The 20,810-nt window shown below is 44.7% G+C and overlaps 1 protein-coding gene across 9 annotated transcripts in view; it reads left to right on the top strand.

Moving 5' to 3' along the window:
- The window catches only part of slc4a10b (solute carrier family 4 member 10b), a 41,574-nt gene that overhangs the window by 16,815 nt on the left and 3,949 nt on the right, over positions 1-20,810 (top strand). For 8 of the 9 annotated variants that reach the window (XM_023839462.2, XM_023839384.2, XM_072718395.1 and 5 more), the window contains 23 exons: positions 932-1,013; positions 3,122-3,265; positions 3,853-3,991; positions 4,540-4,700; positions 5,885-6,073; positions 6,840-7,076; positions 8,514-8,602; positions 9,502-9,659; positions 10,265-10,352; positions 11,664-11,810; positions 11,919-12,019; positions 13,450-13,624; positions 13,791-13,924; positions 14,364-14,609; positions 16,079-16,184; positions 16,920-17,081; positions 17,504-17,617; positions 17,782-17,943; positions 18,462-18,713; positions 19,097-19,165; positions 19,272-19,445; positions 19,645-19,767; positions 20,672-20,736. In XM_023839462.2, coding sequence (XP_023695230.2) covers positions 932-1,013; positions 3,122-3,265; positions 3,853-3,991; positions 4,540-4,700; positions 5,885-6,073; positions 6,840-7,076; positions 8,514-8,602; positions 9,502-9,659; positions 10,265-10,352; positions 11,664-11,810; positions 11,919-12,019; positions 13,450-13,624; positions 13,791-13,924; positions 14,364-14,609; positions 16,079-16,184; positions 16,920-17,081; positions 17,504-17,617; positions 17,782-17,943; positions 18,462-18,713; positions 19,097-19,165; positions 19,272-19,445; positions 19,645-19,767; positions 20,672-20,736 — 3,317 coding nt within the window. The remainder of the gene's footprint in view (positions 1-931; positions 1,014-3,121; positions 3,266-3,852; positions 3,992-4,539; positions 4,701-5,884; positions 6,074-6,839; positions 7,077-8,513; positions 8,603-9,501; positions 9,660-10,264; positions 10,353-11,663; positions 11,811-11,918; positions 12,020-13,449; positions 13,625-13,790; positions 13,925-14,363; positions 14,610-16,078; positions 16,185-16,919; positions 17,082-17,503; positions 17,618-17,781; positions 17,944-18,461; positions 18,714-19,096; positions 19,166-19,271; positions 19,446-19,644; positions 19,768-20,671; positions 20,737-20,810) is intronic. The other variant, XM_072718419.1, reaches the window with a different exon arrangement.

The raw sequence follows: 20,810 nt of genomic DNA, 5'->3' as shown, positions 1-20,810 counted from the left end.
AATATGGGAATCCATCCATCCACCCATCTTGCAACCACTTATCCTGGTTAGGGATGCGTGGAGCCTGCAGATTATCTCATGTGAGAGGTTCATTCTTCGATAGTGTGGAGTTGCAATATCTCTGTTATAATAATTGAAATGTAGTGTCACTGTTTTAAAAGCTTTATGCTTTACTGCTTCCTATGTTATTCTTAGTTTAAATTCCTGTCTTGCAGAACAAGCATGATATCTGCTATGTGATTTTGCTCCTCATTTTCTAACAAGCATTTCATCACCAGTTTCAAGCAGCCAGGTGTAATGAGCCTCCCTGTGTTCCCTTGTACCCTGGGCTCTGGTCACCCCTGTCAGATTAATGGTAGCTATATTACAAAAAAGGCTTGATTTAAGGAACCCAAAGTCACGACCGAATTGAGTAATATGTGTCTAAGCAGTGATTCTGGAAACGTGTGTCATTAAGCCAAATGCAGGCTGCAAAGAAAGACCCACGTCTATCGAATTTCAGAATGTAGTCCTAAGAATCTCCGTAGGCCTTCTAAAGCTGAGATTCATGTGGCAGATACACCGTAATGTTTATGAGTGAAACGCCATCGGCCCGTGTTGTGGAAAAGAGGCTCTTGCTTGCTGTCGACTACATTAGTTTCCATGGAAACAGGCCGGTGAAGTTATCCACAGAAAGTATTCCTGGATATTTTGTCAAATGGAGGAGCGCGAACACAAAGGTCAGCTCTGTTTTTTTTGATCGCCCGATAGTACTACGGAGAGCCGGATGTGAGGGTTGTGTTACGTCACATGGAGATTTGGTCTGGCTTTTATATTTTTAGAAGTCATCGTAAGAGATGCTGTGCTAACGATTCAGCATACACGGGTCTCTTTTTCAGAAAATTGTTTGAGAGTATTTGAACAAATGTTTTTTATTCCATCTGTTTCACAGAGACACGATGAGGAAGCCGTGGTGGACAGAGGAGGGACACGCACCATGCTGAAGACCAACTTTGAGAAGGATGAACTGGAAGGTAAATCTCTCCTCCCCGCCATGCTTCAGGGGACGGACAGAGAGAAGGTCAGCTGGCAAACCGGTTTGTTGGAGACACGGGGACATTTCACAAGCTGACTACAGTGAGAGCAAAGCAAGAAGACTGCTGATACTGATCTGTGTCACATTTACGTCATCTGTATACAGGCCTTCAGGATTTGTAAAGACTGTTTGGAGGAGCATTCTGCTTCACAAATTATCAATGACATTTACATTGAGCCATCCGTCCATCTTCCATAGCTCTTTATGCAGTAGAGTGTCATGTTTATTTGTATTAGCGGCAAAATATATATTTTTCATGCTCAAAAACAGCTATGAGTTTTCCCCATGCCTAGAAAAAATGAATGCAGAGAAGTGGTGATTATGAAGAATCTTGGGCTGATCATAAAGAATGTTTGTATAATAGTGATTACTTATTCTGATTGAAATGTCTGAGAAATAAAAAAACTTTTTCAGCAATAGAGGCTATGACTGACTAGTTTAATTTAGCTTAGTGGGAAAGAGCCAATTTGAAATGACCTCCTGCTAAAACTCTTAGCTTTCAGGATGAGAGGTAAGGAAGCCTGGCTTCTATAACCTGCCATTAAAGAGTTGATGTGAGATCTCACACGACCCCCCCCCCCCCCCCCCCGATCTGTTACTGGTGCAGATGGGTTTTCTGGGTAAAACCCAGCAATTCATCTGCGGATGATGTGCCCCATGCTGTATCAATGGGTCAGTAGAGCCAAAGGGACAGCAGTTTTTGGCCTCAGAGTGCATTTCTGCCTGCTTGAGGAGGCAGTGATTCTGTGATGGGCGCCTTTGACATGGAGGTTATTGATTGGGCCATTTGGATGGATCTCTCCAGGAGCGTTGGGCTTATATGCAGGAGACGCGGGTCTCCGGGGTGAGAAATGGGGAGGCTGTTATTGACTAGCCTGATGGATGACCTTTTTCTGATCCCTTCATCACTATCACGTTGGTGAACTGGCTCCATCAGTGCCCCCCCTCCCCCTCCCCTCACTCGTACCCCTCTCTGGGGAGTTTGCAGATTGAAGCCTAAACATTATGGATCATTATTCCGCGTAAAATCCTAATTAGTACCTAAAATACGCCAAAAACCTACCTGCAAAACACCTGTGCATCTGCGATATTAATGATAGCGTTCTATGGTCCAGAGAGGTTTACACAAATTCATCTTATTATTCCCACGACATGCTGTGTGTAATTGATAACGTGCCGCTATCATCCTGCTTAATGGAAATGCTCAGATACCTACAGCATTGACAGTCCTACAGGCTTCCTACCCTAACAACCAATCAGTTTCACCTCAGCGACGTCCAACCCGTCTGCCCAATCAGCAACCTGAGCGACTCATCCAGACCCCGGTTGACTGTGGGGCCTATTAAAGAGACACAGGTCATCCCTTTCACTGGGGTCTCCTCCACTGACTGCTTTTCAGAGCATACAGACCTGAATCACAGCTCCCCTAACACTACAGTCCGTACCCCTGACTCTAGTTTGCGTGCTCCAAGCCGGACATCAAAAATTTATGAATAATACTTTAGTGAGACCAACAAAGTATATAAATCTGGGCTTGAACTCCGCTGCCTCTATCAGGCAGGCTGTGGCATTGCACGTGAGCTGGGCAGAGGATAAATCTCTCTGCTAACGCTGCCCCCATATTCCTTGCCGCTTCTCCCGATGTATAACCACAGCCCCTCTTCGACAAAAGGCTGTGAAATTTAACAATGGTGGGTCCCAAGGCTGATGACTATGTTGAAACATTTGGAGACCTTAACCGCCAGCTTTGCTTTGGCCGGAATAGGGTCGGCTAACGAAAACGGAATAATAACACTCTGGGCATTTTACAGATAAATGTAATAATCAGAAAGAAAGTGTATTTACACTCAGGCAGATATTTTTGACAATATGTAAACGGGCTTAAATTGCATATTATTCAACTGGGTGGTGTTTATTGGCCTTATTTTGGAAAGGATTTGAATTTGAAGAAGGGTTGGACCAAAGAGTCCTATTTGGGTTATAAATACGATTATTATGTATGTCATCGCCCTGCCTTTATAAATATGGCTGTCGCTTGTTCTCTAGATCACCGGACGCTCTACATTGGCGTGCACGTTCCTCTGGGGAGAAAGAGTCACAGGAGAAGGAGACACCATGGACATCGTCACCGGAAGAGGGACAGGGAGCGGGACTCTGGGGTGGAGGATGGACGAGAGTCCCCGCCTTATAGTATGTGAAAGTTTTCTTTGCCATCTGTGTAGCCTCACTTCCTCCCCCCCCTCCCCAAACCTTTTCCTCGGAACGGGAAAAATCAGAGCCCCCGTTTTTCCCCCCAAGTGGATTTACATCACACTTCCTACAGGCCAGTCGGGGACAGAGGTGAATCACGCGGCCCGTCTCTCCCACCTGCGCGTACTTTCCACTTTTTTTTTTTTTTTACAAAGTTCTGACTCATCGGCGGGAGCGGGCTGTTACCGAATCGCTGATAGAGAGAGGGGGAGGGGAGAGAAGGAGAGCGAGAAGGAGAGAGAGGCAGCCCTCGAGGTGAAAATGTTCCACTCCACTGACGCTGCGCTGATCAGCCTGTGCTCCTGGAACGCTGCCTGCCGACTTTCGCGAAAAAAACATGAAAGCGCCACTTAATCTGGCAATGTGAACAGGCTCTGAGCTGTCTCCTGTAATTGGGACAGCATGTGGCTAAAGGGTAGTCTTGGCTATATCCCGCGCTAACAGGTTCTGCAGAGTTGCGTAAGCTCACCAAGAACCCTTAGTTTGGGACGGGCACTAATGCTTGGTGTCCTCTTCTGCGAGTACAGACACTCCCTCGCAGAGGGTCCAGTTCCTGCTGGGCACGGAGGACGACGATGAGGAGCACATCCCCCACGACCTATTCACCGAGCTCGATGAGATCTGCCTACGCGAAGGGGAGGATGCTGAGTGGAGGGAGACCGCCAGGTACGGTGTCACATGACCTGCCAGCCAGCCAATCGCATAGGGCGACGGTGTCATCGCCCATCGCTTGAACTAAATTGCCCTAAAAAAAATCTGTTTGTTTTTTTCCTGAAGTGACCATTTAAACACAAGCTTAAGTGATACAGCAGTCAAGAGCTTGTCAACTAGAGGTTGTCAGCTAAAATTCAAGAAAAATACAAGAACAATTTCACCCCTTTCAGTATTTTTAATTTTATTTGACCAGTATATATATAGTACATTACATTTTATGCAGTTTTCTACTTCATCCATTTTCTGTCACTTTTGCAATTTAAGTGAAAGAATTAAAGACACAAAATTCATGTCAACTTTTGGTCAGTTACTTGGTAATGTTGCAGTTTGACTTTAATGACTTCAATTAGTTGTTCTAGGTTACTGTCTAATCTCCTGCTCCGCTGACACGTCGAGGTTGTACGGCTGAATGTCGTATCAGTTCCTGGGTGTTCCTGCGGGTGGCGCCAGCGGGGGGGTATGCCCAGTAACATCTGTGCATGTCTCCTGTGGACCCGCAGATGGCTGAAGTTCGAGGAAGACGTGGAGGACGGCGGCGAGCGCTGGAGCAAGCCCTACGTGGCGACACTGTCACTGCATAGTCTGTTTGAGCTGCGCAGCTGCATCCTCAACGGCACCGTGCTGCTGGACATGCGTGCCAACTCCCTGGAGGAGATCGCAGGTGGGGTGGGGGGGGGAGGTGCGGGGGACAGAGGCGCAGCCATCCAAAGCCACACGGCTTGGCACGGAGCGGTCCCGGTGCCATCTGCCGTGGATATTACCATAAACTGCCGAAGGGCATGCGCTGTCAACCAACCGCGGAAACGGGCGCGTTGCTTAGAGATTACAGAGCATTTCATCACCGAGACACGTCACAAGTCACTGTACAAAGATCCTACTTTGAGTGGGAAAAAGGGCATCACCATCCTGATCCTGATAATAATTTATTGTAAATGAACAGTCGTTTATAGGGCTAATCCAAAAATGGGGGCACGTTTGCTGCCATCTGCTATTTTTTTAAATGCATTTTACTTCCTATTTATCACTCATGTGCTGGTTGTTTGTTTGGACGCCCGGGTTCACCAGTGCTGAAACCCGACTTGAAGCTTGCCATTTACCTCTGACAGTGTTGTGTGCAGAAGGCTTTAAAATTTAATTTACTCGTCCAGAAAAAGCTGTCGTAAACTTTCCCCCCCCCCTACAAGTAATTATACAGCATGTTGATAGCTATGGACTGGACTGAAAGTTGGATTTTTTTTCAGACTCACGTGAGACCTGGTTCCTTGCATTAGGGTCAAATTATTTTCTATTGGTTATTATTAGGAAAATATCTGTCTTCATGGCCAGTGGTATATTCGTATACATTTTTTTTTGCTTTTAATTTGTGCAGCAGGTTGTGCATTTCTGTGTTTTTCTCATATTCTTGTGGGTTTAGAAAACAGCCCTTGGGTTTTCCGCATGTCTTATCATATTAGAACTTCTACGTTTAATTATTCTTCATGTCGCCTTTTCATTCTGTGTGATACAAGTGGAAAGACGTTTACAATAATTCATTTAATTCGTCGCGCAAAATGAGGAAATGCGGCATCTCCACAAGACATCTGTCTTTATCTCAGAATTGTCAGCTGTAAAAACATAGTCGCCTTGCCTCTAGATTAGAATATACTAAAAAATTTGATGGCAGAGTTGCACTTCGCATCTTATTTGGTTTTGGCCTGACCGAGGTGAACCAATGAATTGAAGGTTTGCGTAGCTGGAAAATCACACCGAAATCTCTTCATACTCTATTTAATAGCTTATGAGCTACTTGTCATCAAAGTGAATCAGAATCTAACAGTGTTTGACATTCGCAACTGTTTTCCCCAGACATGATTCTAGACCAGCAGGAGGCATCGGGTCCGTTGGGCGATGATGTAAGGCGGAAGATCCGGGACGCGCTCCTCAAGCAGCACCACCATCAGAACCAGAAGAAGTTGGCCAACCGGATCCCAATCGTCCGCTCCTTTGCCGACATCGGCAAGAAGCAGTCAGAGCCGCACTCCATGGACAAGAACGGTGAGGGCCATTGGGCCGCTGTCCCACTGCACCATCTGGGGAGATCTTCTCATAGGACCAAGTAGCATTATCTACTTTCTTCTGAGATGATAAATATACAGAAACCCTCCTATCTGCAAGGAGTTTGTAGGGTGTGGCTCCTTCTTTCTAGAAGGCTTTTGTAAGGTGAAGACCTACTTCAGGGTCTGACCAGTGCCATCTGGATGCAGACATTTGCAAAATATGTTAATTAAATACCATTAGAATCCATGGTCCCTCTCACAATTCGTTGCGCAATGTTTATCGAGACAAAAATAATACTTGTGATTTTGATGACTGTTCCTCAGATTTATTAATTCTGTATTTACCTTGAGGATGCATAAATATTTATTATGGGCACTGCAGCGTGTAAATTGTTCATTATGGCTTTGATAAGATTTTTGCCATCTTGGTTGGTGTGTAGTGTTTATAGCAGGCTAACAGCAGCAGCTGCATCTGTGCGTCTGTGCTATGCCCACGTGTATGTGTGTGTGCGTGTGCGTGCGTGTGTGTGAGTGGCTGCATGTGAGATTCTCTGGCCCTCCTGTAGAGAAGCCCAAATTTAGACATGAACCTTGCCGGTGTCTATCCGTCGAGCTGTTCCATTGATCTCTGCGTTTTTCCAGCATTTTATCCTCTTCTTTTTGTCTTCAGTGTCTCTGTTTCAGTCTGTCTCTCTTCTCTTCTCTCCACTCAGCGTGTGTGTGTCAAGCAGGCAACTCATCACTCTTTTCTGCCCTTATGTCAGCCCTGCGAGGCTCATTAGTGGCGAGCGGCTGTAGGAGTGACAGGCCGGTCTTACCCTGCGCCACGTGGTTGCTGTGTTGCCCCCAGTGTGTCTCCATCTCCTCTCCACTCCCGACTTCATCCGGCACTCACTTCCCCCCTGCCAAACCATACCACAAGCCCCCGGCGAGCAGGCTCCACCACGCCGCGAGTATCTCCGATATCCATCCCCTGGACAAGCAAGAAGACTCGGATTCAGGCAACTTAATCCTTGACAGACTTCCTCCCCTCTCCCTTCCTGAAACATAAACTTGTGATGGTGGCATTTGTCGTACCCGCACCCGTTTCAGTCCCTGCGGCTAGAGGCTGGCCATGTTTCTGCTGCATTCTCGTAATGCGTGGTTGTGTAGAATCTCTCTCAGGAGACGTAATGTGATGGAGACGCATCTCTACATGACAAAAGAAATTACTTAAAAGAAATGAATAAACGAAGTGGAGTGGCAGCTCGTTTGTTGTTTTATTTATGTCAGAATGAAAATTCCCTGACCGTGGTAGTCATGGAGATTGCTGTCAACAGATCATGCCCCTATCTTCTGTATAATTAGGATTTCGAGATGGTTTGGATGATATGTTGAAGGACCATGAAATGATTGATAGTGGATAGGTAAAGAATATATATTTTGTCAGCAGAAAAGCACATAAGAACTTAAATAATGCAGTTTGGTGATTTGTTTAGAGTCTAAATTCCACACATCCTTCCTGTGTGACAATTCTGCTCATTTTGTGAAATTCTGAAACCTTTTACAGGGGTTATGTTTAGGAAGCAGCTTTGGCAACTCCACAGTCCACATGCTGAAGAAAACAAACATGAAGAACCCTCTTAACCCTTTTAGTAAGCTACTTGTAAATTAATATGTTAGATATCCTCAGTACAGCTGATCATTAAGATGTTTATCTTACCCAAAATCTGAGTCAAGCCGATGGCATAACGAGGCACAAATGAAAGTGTTCAAAGCGTAAATAGTATACTTTCAGATGACTCATCTAAAAGGGTTGCGTGCGTGGTGTATCTTCATGGGTAGCTGCTACTTATTTAAAGCATCATTAGGCCAAAAATGTACCACTAATGCCATGAGGATTTCCACAGATTAGTTACACATTCGTGGCATGTGTTTGGCTCTAGAAAACCACAGTACGATGCAGAAGCAATTTCTACCAGCCTTGGCACAAACCAACCAATGAAAGTTTTACTTGATTAGGATTATGCAGTGAATATATTTGACATTCATGCTTTCGGGCTGGTCTTGTTGCTGTGCTGGCTCTGGACTGGTTGCCATGGTTGTATCAATTCGTTTTGAAGAAACAGGGAGCTGGGATCATACACTCATCTGTCTGAGCTCTATCACCCCAGTACACTCATCGTTAACCTCCATAAGTCACACCACCCATCCACACGCTTTATTAATTTATCACAGAATGATGTGATGTTGCCAATCTTAAACACGCCACAGTTGAGTATCTGTTCCAAAGTGGTGATGTTTTCGAACCGATTGGTCACCAGATTCGCTCCGACTTCAGCAGAGCTGTGACGCATTAAAATTGGCAAGTCAAGGAAGCACTTTGTATGAGCCCAAGTCCCCTTCCTGTAGCGCTGCCCCGGTGAGTGACTGACGCTACTCATTCATGTTTGAACCAGGTCAGATGGTTTCTCCTCAGTCCCAACCCTCCAACATGGACGGGAAGGGCGATGTAAGCAGGGAGAACAGTACCGTGGATTTCAGCAAGGTAAGTCATCACTCCTGAAGCGCCGGAACCTTCTTACTCATGCTGTATTTGAAATATCCTTTTGTACTATGAAATTGCTTTGAACATCGACTTTGGTACGTTTTACAAACTCCATGAAACAGAGGCATTTTTTTATAGGCTGCTTAAATAGAATCTTGCCAAGTTAAGACCAAAAGAGGCGTTTCAGTGGCTTTTCAACACCAGCGGCAATCTAAATAAAAAATAAATAAATAATTTAAAAGAAATATAAAGCATCATATTTTGTCTGGAATTAAAGACAGTTGCCTTTAATATCTGCTAAATGTATGCTGTCTAAAAATGAAAGTAGGTAGGACTATGCTTCTCCTTATCTTTGGGCCTCAGGTGACATGAGCTGACAAGGCCTGTATATCATCACATTATCTTTAGTGTCGTCCGCTCCCAATTGCGTGAGCTTCACCGAGTGTGATGCGAAAATGATGACGTTTCTCTCGGCAGTGCGAGAGTACAGCTAGGGGTCAGTCACGTCCGCCACACCGAGCACTTTGTCACAGGAAGTAATTACTGATATCAGCTCATCTCCTTGGACTGTTATGGGTTATTTAATGGCATTAAAGACCTAAATAACCTGCAGTATCATTACGGTAGTGTGGCTGGAATCTTTTTTACTGTGCAGAGTAGGTGTAATTTCTCATGAATGGGTTATGCTCAGTACGTAGCACATGTGGGAAACACCAGTTATCTGAATACGTGTTTTAAGTAATTTCTGCATTCTTTGAGGCATGCAGTGTACACTTGGCACTTTTCTGGTGATTTTTTGAATATGCATAGATAGTCCCATGCCTTCTCCCTCGTTTCCATCCTCCACGCTTTAAGTAATCCGACCTTGATCGTACTTATTTCCTGACTCGCGCCCACAGATTGACCTTCACTTTATGAAGAAGATCCCTCCGGGCGCCGAGGCCTCCAATGTCCTGGTGGGGGAGCTGGAGTTCCTGGACCGGCCGGTGGTGGCCTTCGTGCGCCTCTCGCCCGCCGTCCTGCTCTACGGCCTGACGGAAGTCCCCATCACCACCCGGTGAGTTTTCGGCACTCTGGCCACCCTGGACTCTATCAGCCTGGGGTTCTTTCCTCTCTTCCCCATATGTTCTGCCAGCTCTGAATAAACACTGACACCTGCAAATTCGCACTTCGCATCACAGTTCCCCGAAGCACCTTTACAGGGCCCACCCCCATATTCTGGCTTTATTTTAAAATTATACACGTCGTTAAAAGCTCAATCTACTTAACCCATCCTGCTCCGTGTTCTGTTTCCTTGCAGTTGATATATAGCGTGTGTATCAACGACACGTTGCATTATTGCCCTTATACATCATCGTTTTGTTAAGCATTAAGCAGCGGATTGGGGTTTCTAAATTGCCCATTGCGAGCGATTGAGTGCATGACATGCGATGGGCTGCCTTCCCACCCAGGGTAACCCCTGCCTTGTCCCCGGAATTTTTTGCCAAAGGCTTCAGTTTTAATTGGTTCACTAGATAAGTGCTTCGGGTAGATGGATGGATGAGATTAAGCAACGTAGACATGAAGTATTTTTCATTAACTGTACACTAGCTGTGTAACTGGGATGGCTTATGGCTACAGGTGAGAGAGAGAGCTAAGCCTTCATTTTATACCACCTGTCAGGTTCTTGTTCATCTTGCTGGGGCCTTTAGGAAAAGGACCACAGTACCATGAGATCGGCAGATCCATTGCCACCCTAATGACGGATGAGGTGAGCACACCTTCATTTTAGAGGGAACTTGGCTGCTGGCTCCTCAACCTCACCGGCTGGGTGGAGATGTTCTCCCTGTGTTTATCTGGGTTTTCTCCAGGAACTCCCATAGCTCAAACACATGTGCTGTAGGTGATTTTGGTGTTGGAGATGCACACATGTTTGATTACATTTAATTCATGATAAAAGCTGATGCTTTTATGCTTAGTTATAAATATTTTCCTGAGAAAGTAGGGTCGCCCAGTCCCTGGAGCAATTGGGAGTTAAGGGCCTTCTTCAGGAGCCTGATGGTGATATCACTCTGCTGACTCCGAGACTTGAACCAGTAACCTTCATAATCACAGCATGGCATCCTAACCCACTGATCACCATCTTCAAACCTGTGGAGCAGCTATGGAGGGATGGATGATAGGAACTCTTTGCGAGGTGTGAACTTTCCAGCTACGTCGCACCGACTCAAGGCATACGACAGAGTCAAATGTACGCCAGAGCGTTAGTGTCACACTCAGATGTTCCTCACATTCGCCTGTACTGGCAGCCGGAGGCATTTCACAGCCCGGCGTAGAATCACACCAAACACTGGAGGTGGTAAAATGAGACGCGCGTGTTCGTGCCTCGATGCCAGGCTGCCCCTCCAATGATGAGGGCGGAGTCACAGACCCGCTAATTAGCCATCAGCCTTTCTGGTGCGTCTGCTAGCTTGTCTGGGTGTCGTCAGAGCGAGGAATTTCAAGACTGAGGGAGGGTGACTTGTCAGTGTGGGAACCGCCCGGGTCAGGATGGAGACGAGAACCATGTGGTATGGGGGTGGGATGCGGTGGGATGGGACATGTGGAATCTGTGGTTTTGTTGGGGGGAGGGGTTCCCTCTAAAAGTGATGAGGCAGGAATGAGGTCAGTACGATGCAGAGCGGATGTACGAGAATGAAAAATGAGCTGTGTGGCTTAGTGGGTTAGGACACTGTACCTGTTACTAGAAGGTTGCCTGTTCAAGTCCCACGGCCAGCAGAGTGATGTTACTATCGGGTCCTTGAGCAAGGCCTTTAACCCCAGTTGCTCTAGGGAATGGCTGGCCCTGATAATTAATGTAATTCAAAAATAAGTCAAATTTATGAATAGATGGTAGAAAACAACACATGGGGAGAGGAGCTTTAGTAGGCCAACCAAACGTTCATAGTAACAAATCAACTGAATCATCATGGCATTCCCATGTCACCTAACCCCACAGCATTCTATAGAGTATACATTTATGTCTGGTTGGCTTTTGATATCCCATTGGCTTGTGTGGTCATGTGATTTCGGTTCAATCCAGGTATTCCATGATGTCGCCTACAAGGCCAAGGACCGCAACGACCTGGTGGCCGGCATCGATGAATTCCTTGACCAGGTGACGGTTTTGCCACCAGGAGAGTGGGATCCATCGATAAGGATAGAGCCCCCCAAGAATGTTCCCTCTCAAGTAAGCGTTGTGTCTTCTTAGTACGGATCGCCTGATGGCCTTTTTATTGTCAAGAACGGTTGAGGTGATGACACAGGATTGACGGCAGGATGCTTTCTCTGAAAACAGGAGAAGAGGAAGATTCCCATGGTTCCTAATGGCACGACGGACCTGAGTGAAGCGGAGGAGCACGGGGGGCATGGGGGGCCTGAACTACAGCGCACTGGGAGGTAGGCGTTTGGGCTGAGTAGGGCAAGCCTCCTGGAGGGGGATGGTGGTGGGGTCTAGTGAAAGGCACCCCCATGAATGAGTGGGACTTGGACTCTTCCATTGCCTTAGAGGGTCTCTGTATGAAAGGTCCTGATTGTAGGCCCCCTTTTCCAGAGCATTAAATTACATCTTTTGGCAAATTGGGCAGTTTCCTTTTTCACTTATTTACACAGGGGATTTTAAAACATCTTGCACCGTAACTTTGTATAAAACCGTGGATCCTTCTTCTTCGTGTTGGTAATTTAGCCTTTTCCATGCAATGAGTCAATCGTAATGTCATTTTCTTATGTTAATTTGAGTATTTAGCATTTGGACCAGATTGTAATGGCTGAGGCATTAACGTTGGAGAGCCAAAGTCAGACTGTTGGACAGACGCCCAGTCTGACGCCGATCCATCTCCCAGGTGACAGGGTTCAGCTCAGCTGAAATGTATGTCAGTGTCAGGACTGTGGTTGCTACAACAACATCCTCCAGACAGCCCACAAATGCCTGTGTTCATGTAAGCCTGGGAAATGCTGCCATTGTTTGGGGGTGGAATTTACATCTTACATCTCGTGGATCAAGAGAAGCTTGATAAGCTTTATTGCATTGTGCTTTCTGGAGAAATCTCACAGGACCAGTACTGTTAAAATAGGTCCCTAAATGGTACAGATCCAGGAGAAATAGTTTGCATCCATTACATTTATCTAGAATAAAGCTTAGTTGTACTGCTATATATTTTATATAATTATTAATTATTTGGATTAGGGTGACCAGATAATCTAGGACTAATGATAAGCTAGGACAGAATTTGCAAACTACCATTTGATTTAAAAGGACCTAGATTTCAGTTAAGCACTTCTGAATTCTTGCTTTGTGCTGATTGGTCAGTTTCTCAGCATCATGCATATGTCATTAATGTTAGTGTGAAACAGCTGGATGAGTCTTTCAATCAAGGAAACAAACCAGTCAATCCGTGGTCCTCCGCTTCTGTCACAAAAATAAAATTCCTTCAATGGTCTAAAGCCTACAGCCACCTTATCGTTTTCAGACAACATGTTTATGTTATTTTTTGAGTAATATGCTATTGTATATATATTCTATATATCAGTAAGCACTGTAAATACATATCTACAATGCCATAAAAACAGTAAAGGCATAGAAAATACAACAACTATTTTGTAAAAGCTGAAGTAGATCAAAGTGTCTAAAGTGTCTGGTCACCCTAATTTGGACTAATTTGGCTTCAGGGGAACAACAGCAGTGAAGCAGTTACACCAGTGTATCGATCTAATTTATTTTTAATATACAGTCGCTGGAAAATGCCATGAAATGACACAGTCAAACTGTGTCACCCTGAGTGCCTAACGGGACACACTTAGGTTTGCTCGGTGTTTTCGGTGACTTTCAGGATCTTCGGCGGGCTCTTCCTGGATATCAAGCGCAAGTTGCCGCACTACCTGTCGGACTACAGCGACGCCATCAGCTTGCAGTGCTTGGCCTCCTTTCTGTTCCTGTACTGTGCCTGCATGTCACCCGTGATCACCTTCGGGGGCCTGCTCGGGGAAGCCACAGAAGGCCGAATAGTGAGGACCCGCCCACCCCCCTTGGCACTTCTCTATAACCCCCTCAGATTGCTCGATTAAATGATTTATGAAACGGCGATTGATTATTCATCCTGGATTGGCAGCCATCTTTGTCGGTGATTTCAGTGTGTTCTTACTCGGAGTGCATCATGTGTGTCTCTTACAGAGTGCAATTGAATCCCTTTTTGGAGCCTCGATGACTGGTATAGCCTATTCCCTGTTCGCAGGCCAACCCCTCACAATATTAGGAAGTACGGGGCCCGTGCTGGTGTTCGAGAAGATATTATTCAAATTTTGCAAGTAAGACTTTATCACTCTATTCCATGCTACCTCTGTTTGTGCTTGGAAAGAAATCTGTGTTTCACATACCGGTGATTAGATATGTTTGGTTCATCCCTGATTGGGATTTAGATTATAGAACTGGGATGGTTTTTGGTACAGGCCACCAGGGGGTGAATGAAAGGACGGCTTAGTGTGCTCAGCTACCAGCTGTGTTTATGAATGTATCACATCATTACGATGATGAGCTTCTCGGCCTCATGTTTTAGATTTGAAATTAAATGCTTACAAATGTTATGCTTTTTTTTTTTTTTTTCTTTTACCTGACACAACCCCCTTTTGGGTGTTTGGGGCGGAGACCTTCAGGTCATAACATAGTTTCTGTAGATGATGTGTCACTCTCCTGGGCTGTACACAAGCAGAATGTCCTGCATTCTTGCTCTTGTTGCACTTCTTCCAGAGAGTATGGGCTATCCTACCTCTCGCTGAGAACCTGCATAGGGCTGTGGACAGCGTTCCTCTGTCTGGTCCTGGTAGCCACGGACGCCAGCTCGCTGGTGTGCTATATCACGCGGTTCACCGAGGAGGCCTTCGCCTCCCTGATCTGCATCATCTTCATCTATGAGGCCTTGGAGAAGCTGATCCACCTTGGGGAGACCTACCCAATCAACATGCACAACAATCTGGACAAGCTCACCCAGTACTTGTAAGTTTGTCTTGGGTATGATATCTTCCAAAGTATGGGCTTGATTGATTGATTTTAGGACATCATCCACGAGAGGTCAGTTATTGCAGGTGATCTTCCTCACTGCCATCTATACAGGGAATATTCCCAGAGGTAAAGGTCTTATGAAAGTTGGCAGACAACGTTCTTAAATTTTACATTATTATTATTAGGGATGCACTGATTACAATTTTCTTGCCCGATCCCGATTACCGATTTTTTGGTATGTGCGATCGGCCGATACCAATTTTTCCGATATCGATTTTTGCCCTGAGAAATACATATAAAAATCACATTTTCTTCACCTTAAAACTTTATTTTCATAACAAACTCTTATTAAACGTTATAAATTCAAATAAATTAAACTAAAACAAATAAATAAAACCCCAATTGCAACTAAACATTAATATATTCCTTAAAATGATAATAGGTGCAGCAAATAAACGTGTGTGACATGACACTAGATTAAACAACTCCGGTAGCTCGACGTCCGAAAAGTAACACCTACTCGGTATTCTATATTTTGGGCTAAGGTAATTTATCAGATTTCTGAAGCCTCTATCCTCAACTACAGAAAACGGCTGGTCATCCAGTGCTATGAATTCCATAATTTCTTTGTTCTTTTCACTGCTTATACCAATGAAAGACAGCAGACTGCTGGCTCGTAGATGGCTTCCAACATGCTTCGCTAGCAGCTTTCGCTTTGCTAGCTTCTTCAAACTGAGCGTGTTCACTGGGGTGATGTGTTTTTAAATGTCTAATTAAATTTGTTGTTAAATGTCTTTGTTTTGGTTCCCCCAAGGTGTACCTGGTCCTTACACTTGCTGCAGATAGCGAATTTTGCGTCCGCTTGACTCACGCTGAAGAATTTCCAAATTACGGACATTTTTGCGTGTCAGAAAGTGCGCGCGACTGCGCATATGATTTATTGTGCATGCGCAAGATCGGTTCGTAATCAGAAATACGTGAGACTGATCGGCTGATCATTAATCAGGCCGATCAGGCTGAAAATCGGCCCATTCCGATCGCTAGCCGATCGATCAGTGCATCCCTAATTATCATCTGAACATTCTCGTAACGTAATTAATATTGAAAAATATTTTATAATATAAATATTTTATAAAAGTGCTGTATGTGTATACTGTACTGCAAACACACTGCCCAGCCTGTAGAAGTAGAAGAACTTTCTGGGAACATCAGGAACACTGGACACTGAACGTTTCCATACCTTAATCATAATGTTTGGTAAACGTTCCTAGAACAAAGAATAATGACCTGGGGCTATGACTGCAGATCAATTGCCTGGACTGGAATGACATTGCCTTCGCATTTTCTGTTTGGAAGTTTAAGGCTGAGATTACGTACTCTTCAATGTGTGCATTTCATAAAGTATATAAAACAGGAAATTATGTCATACCTCTAGAAAATGAATTGAGTGTTTGATACTACAGGTGTATCTGTGTGGAGCCCCCTGATCCCAGTAACGCCACTATGACCTACTGGGAGGAAAACAACATCACAGCCTCGGAGATATACTGGGAGGGTCTGGAAGTCAAGGTATTGTGAATTGAGCATCTTTGAATACAGATCAAACTATTCACTTAAGCAGGGGTCACTAAATGCTCACATTTTGCTTTATGCCTTTTAAAGGATTTGCACTGATTGTTGACAAGCTCTGTAAACAAGATATTTTCTAAAGCTTTTACAAATGCGAGGGCTTTTATTGCAGGGGGGTGGGTGTGGGTGAGATTGTAGGCTTTTTTACATGCAATGCCAGATGGAGCCAAAATAAGCAAGTAGATTAGGGACTTGCGGGGTGGATTAGAGGATTAGAAATATGAAATCGCCCTAAAAGCTCAGAAGCACTGCTACATTTGCTATTTTGTGGCCCCGGTGTAAGGTTAATAGCATCAGTGCACACTGCACACATGGCAGAACGGGCCACCAAGTTAACTGGCTGATGTCATGTGGCTTGTGGAAGCTTGCAATCATCCAAAAATAAAGTGACATCAGTCATATGCCTAAGATGACAAGCGTTAGCAATGCTGTTTCACTTTCAAAGCAAAAATGTCACATCTGTCACAGTATAATTAGAGCACTGACTTCCTGGAAATTTCTGATTAAATCCCGCTCAGATTACATATATTATTCTCTCAGAATAATTGGAACTGGGTAATATTTAACTGAAAAATGCAAAAGCTGGGATTGTGACTTCAAATACGTAGTCGGCGATTTTAAGCTATGTTTAAGCTATGTTTAAGCCATGATGTTGCTCTTGCTGTGTTCGTGCAGGACTGCATGGAGAAGCGTGGGGAGTTTGTGGGGAGTGCCTGTGGTCCGCACGGACCCTACGTCCCCGATGTCCTCTTTTGGTCAGTCGTACTCTTTTTCTCCACCGTCGCCATGTCCTTCTTCCTGAAGGATTTCAAAACTAGCCGCTACTTCCCTACCAAGGCAAGTCATCCGGTTTCTTACACAGGCCTGCAGTTAGCAATGCAGTGTGCAGTTAGCATTTGCCTGGAATCGGGAGGCCTTTAGCTTTTAAACCAGTTACATCCTACATGTCGTTTGAAAGTTCCAATGCAAGTAATAAAATATCCATCTCAATAAATGGGAATATTCTATCATTTATACGAATACAAATGAGAGGCTTCCTGTCCAACGAGAAACAAAAATAACTTACGAGTGTCCCGGTGCCCTCTACTGCTAGATTAATGTTACATCTGAATTTGTTGCATGTGGTGAGACTGACCTAGTTAGTTTTCCGTCTGTAGGATGAAAACATTATGAAAACACATTTATAAAGGAAATGATTACATGTGGTTCCTGACTGGTTCTTACTTAGTCCAACCTCCAACATGCGTTTTTGTACCCAGGTGAGGTCAATTATCAGTGACTTTGCCGTCTTCATCACCATCTTCACCATGGTGCTCGTGGACTATGCCTTAGGAGTCCCATCTCCCAAACTGAAGGTCCCCAACGAGTTCAAGGTTGGTCAAATTCAAAGTTGTCTTTCACACTGACTGAATGTAGAACAGACTCATGTGTTGACATATATGCTATTAGTATAATGTTACACAGCACCCAAGTTCATGATTCCAGGGTTTCTTTCCACTGTCATTTCACTGTGGGGTGACCACATGATTCTTCACAGCCAACCAGAGATGACCGTGGCTGGCTGATCAATCCCCTGGGCCCCAACCCGTGGTGGACCACTATTGTGACAGTCATCCCTGCTCTGCTTTGCACGATTCTTATCTTCATGGACCAGCAGATCACTGCTGTCATCATTAACAGGAAGGAGCACAAGCTAAAGGTATTGTGCAGATAACAGTGCTTAGTATTATATAGTATATATACTATAGCATATTACTCAGAACATAAGAACATAAGAACATAAGAAATTTACAAACGAGAGGAGGCCATTCGGCCCATCAAGCTCGTTTGGGGAGAACTTAGCTAATAGCTCAGAGTTGTTAAAATCTTATCTAGCTCTGATTTAAAGGAACCCATGGTTTTAGCTTCCACTACAATAGCAGGAAGACTATTCCATACTCTAACTACACGCTGTGTAAAGAAGTGCTTCCTCAAATTTGTTTTAAAATGTTCTCCCGCTAATTTCCACTTATGGCCACGAGTTCTAGTATTTAGACTAATATTGAAATAGTCATTTGGCTGAACAAATAAACAGGTGTTGACTCAAAACGTTGGGGTTGCATGCTCAATACATTAATGCTCGATAGGGTTTGGGCCATGGAAGGAATTTTATTTTTGTGACATTTACTCAGTTTGTTGGCCAGCACTTTTGGGAACCCCACCTCTTCTTGCTCACAGAAGGGCTGCGGGTACCACCTGGACTTGTTCATGGTGGGCATAATGCTGGGCGTGTGCTCGGTGATGGGCCTGCCATGGTTCGTGGCCGCCACCGTGCTCTCCATCTCGCACGTCAACAGCCTGAAGCTGGAGTCCGAGTGCTCGGCCCCCGGGGAGCAGCCCAAGTTCCTGGGCATCCGCGAGCAGAGGTTCACGGGCCTCATGATCTTCCTGCTGATGGGCTGCTCCGTCTTCATGACCTCCGTCCTCAAGGTCAGCATGGGCTGATTTCAAGGGCTCCCACGGTATCTTTCAAAGGGAAAGAATAAGCTACAAAACTGGCCATTAGCTATAAATAAGAAAGTCACAAGTAGGTAGGAGGATGGGCTGGTGTTACGTGGCTTATTAATAGAGTTTGACAACAAAATTCGTAGAGGGGTGTAGGTGGTAGGCATTTAAAATATCAAATAAACATGGGACCATCAGCCGATCATTTTGGCCATCCATTGCAGGGATGGGCCTATTTTTTAGGGAATTATCCTTCAGAGACAATGATGGCATTTATGCAAGAACATCTGATGGTTCAAATGATCCCTTTGGTGGTTGATGGCTTTTGCGTTGATGCTTTTGCATTTTCCCGTGCTGTTTCTTTCTAGTTTATTCCAATGCCTGTGCTGTATGGAGTATTCCTTTACATGGGGGCTTCTTCGCTTAGGGGGATACAGGTAAGATGTGGTCAGTAATTATGGGATATCTAACTGGTCCAATAAGCTAAATACTTGCATTGCGTAGCAGATCCTGTTGGTTATCCTTCTTGCCTTTGCCTTTTAGTTCTTCGATCGCCTGAAGCTGTTCGGCATGCCAGCCAAACACCAACCTGACTTCATCTACCTGCGACATGTTCCCCTGAGAAAAGTCCACCTCTTCACCATCGTCCAGCTCAGCTGCCTGGTCCTCCTCTGGGTTATCAAGACCTCAAAGGCTGCCATCGTCTTTCCTATGATGGTGCGGTAATACCTCCCTCTGGCAGCACAGCTAATGCTGCTTCACTGCTGATTCTTGTGCAGCAAGGTCAGGTGACTCTGACCTGTTGCTGGTTATCAGTCGATTTTGTTCAAATTGCTTTTGTTTATAGTATGTAGTGGTTCTGTTTTGTAGAATGGAGGGGGGTGTCTTCAAATCATTGCTTATTTCTCTTCATCAGGTCTTGGCTCTGGTGTTTGTACGGAAGCTGCTGGATTTCTTCTTCACGAAAAGAGAGCTGAGCTGGCTCGATGACCTAATGCCAGAGAGCAAGAAGAAGAAGCTGGAAGATGCTGAACGAGAGGTACTTCTCATTGGTGCAAGATGACAGCAAGTGAATTTTTCACATGGACTTTAGATCTTTGTACAGTGGTGCCTGTGGTTCACGAATGCTGTGGTCTATGAACAATTTGGTTTGTGACGAAAAATTTTGTGAAAAAAATGCATTGGTTCGCGTACAAAATTTGGTCGATGAACAGATTCCTCGACCAGATTCCTTTAATTATACTAGTCTAGCACCGGTGGGGCGCATTTCCCAGCATGCCCTATGTGCAATTGTAAATAGAAGGACCACAACGGGCAACCAACAAGCACCGAACTGAAATACACAGACGGGAAACACAAGGTTGTCAGACGCCGAACTACAAGATGCACACACAGTGGAAGAATTACACACGTTAAATACACGCGAGGATTGGACCGAGTACACACAAGACAGGGGCAAACACACGCTCGACAATAGGGAAATGCAACCATTAACATTAATAAAGAGCATGATTTCCCTGGCAAACAAGTCTCCATGTCTCTCTCTGCTCCCGCGATGCCTCGGTCCGCCCGTCGTCACGCTATATTGTGTTTTTCTTTAAAGATTTTACTATAAAAACCAGAAAATTAATGAACAAAAATTATTATTTGGTAGGCTTGTGAACGAATTAATCGAATTTCAGTGCCTTCTTATGGGAATAATTGCTTTGGTTCACGTACAAATTGGTTCACGACCACTTTCCTGGAACAGATTGTGTTCGTGAACCACAGGCACCACTGTGTTAGTAATTGTCAAAATAGACAATGTGTAGCTATTAGGCTGCAAATTTAAATATGTCGTTTGAAAATATGTGTCAACTTAGAATCTGACAATCAGAGAAATGCCTGACTCCTTGACAGTGTTTATGGGAGATGATTGAAGACTTTACTGTTTCTCTATGCAGGAAGAACAGAGTATCTTAGCTGAGGATGAGGGAATCGTTCAAGTGCCATTAGAGGGAAACTACAAGTAAGCCCAGATAATATATCTTTGTTTAGTGTTAAACAGTTTTTTTAAGCAATCTTGTCATATGAGATGAACTT

Source organism: Paramormyrops kingsleyae, chromosome 1, assembly GCF_048594095.1.
Source record: "Paramormyrops kingsleyae isolate MSU_618 chromosome 1, PKINGS_0.4, whole genome shotgun sequence".
NCBI classification, from domain to species: Eukaryota; Metazoa; Chordata; class Actinopteri; order Osteoglossiformes; family Mormyridae; genus Paramormyrops; species Paramormyrops kingsleyae.
This window is presented reverse-complemented; position numbering and strand designations above follow the sequence as displayed.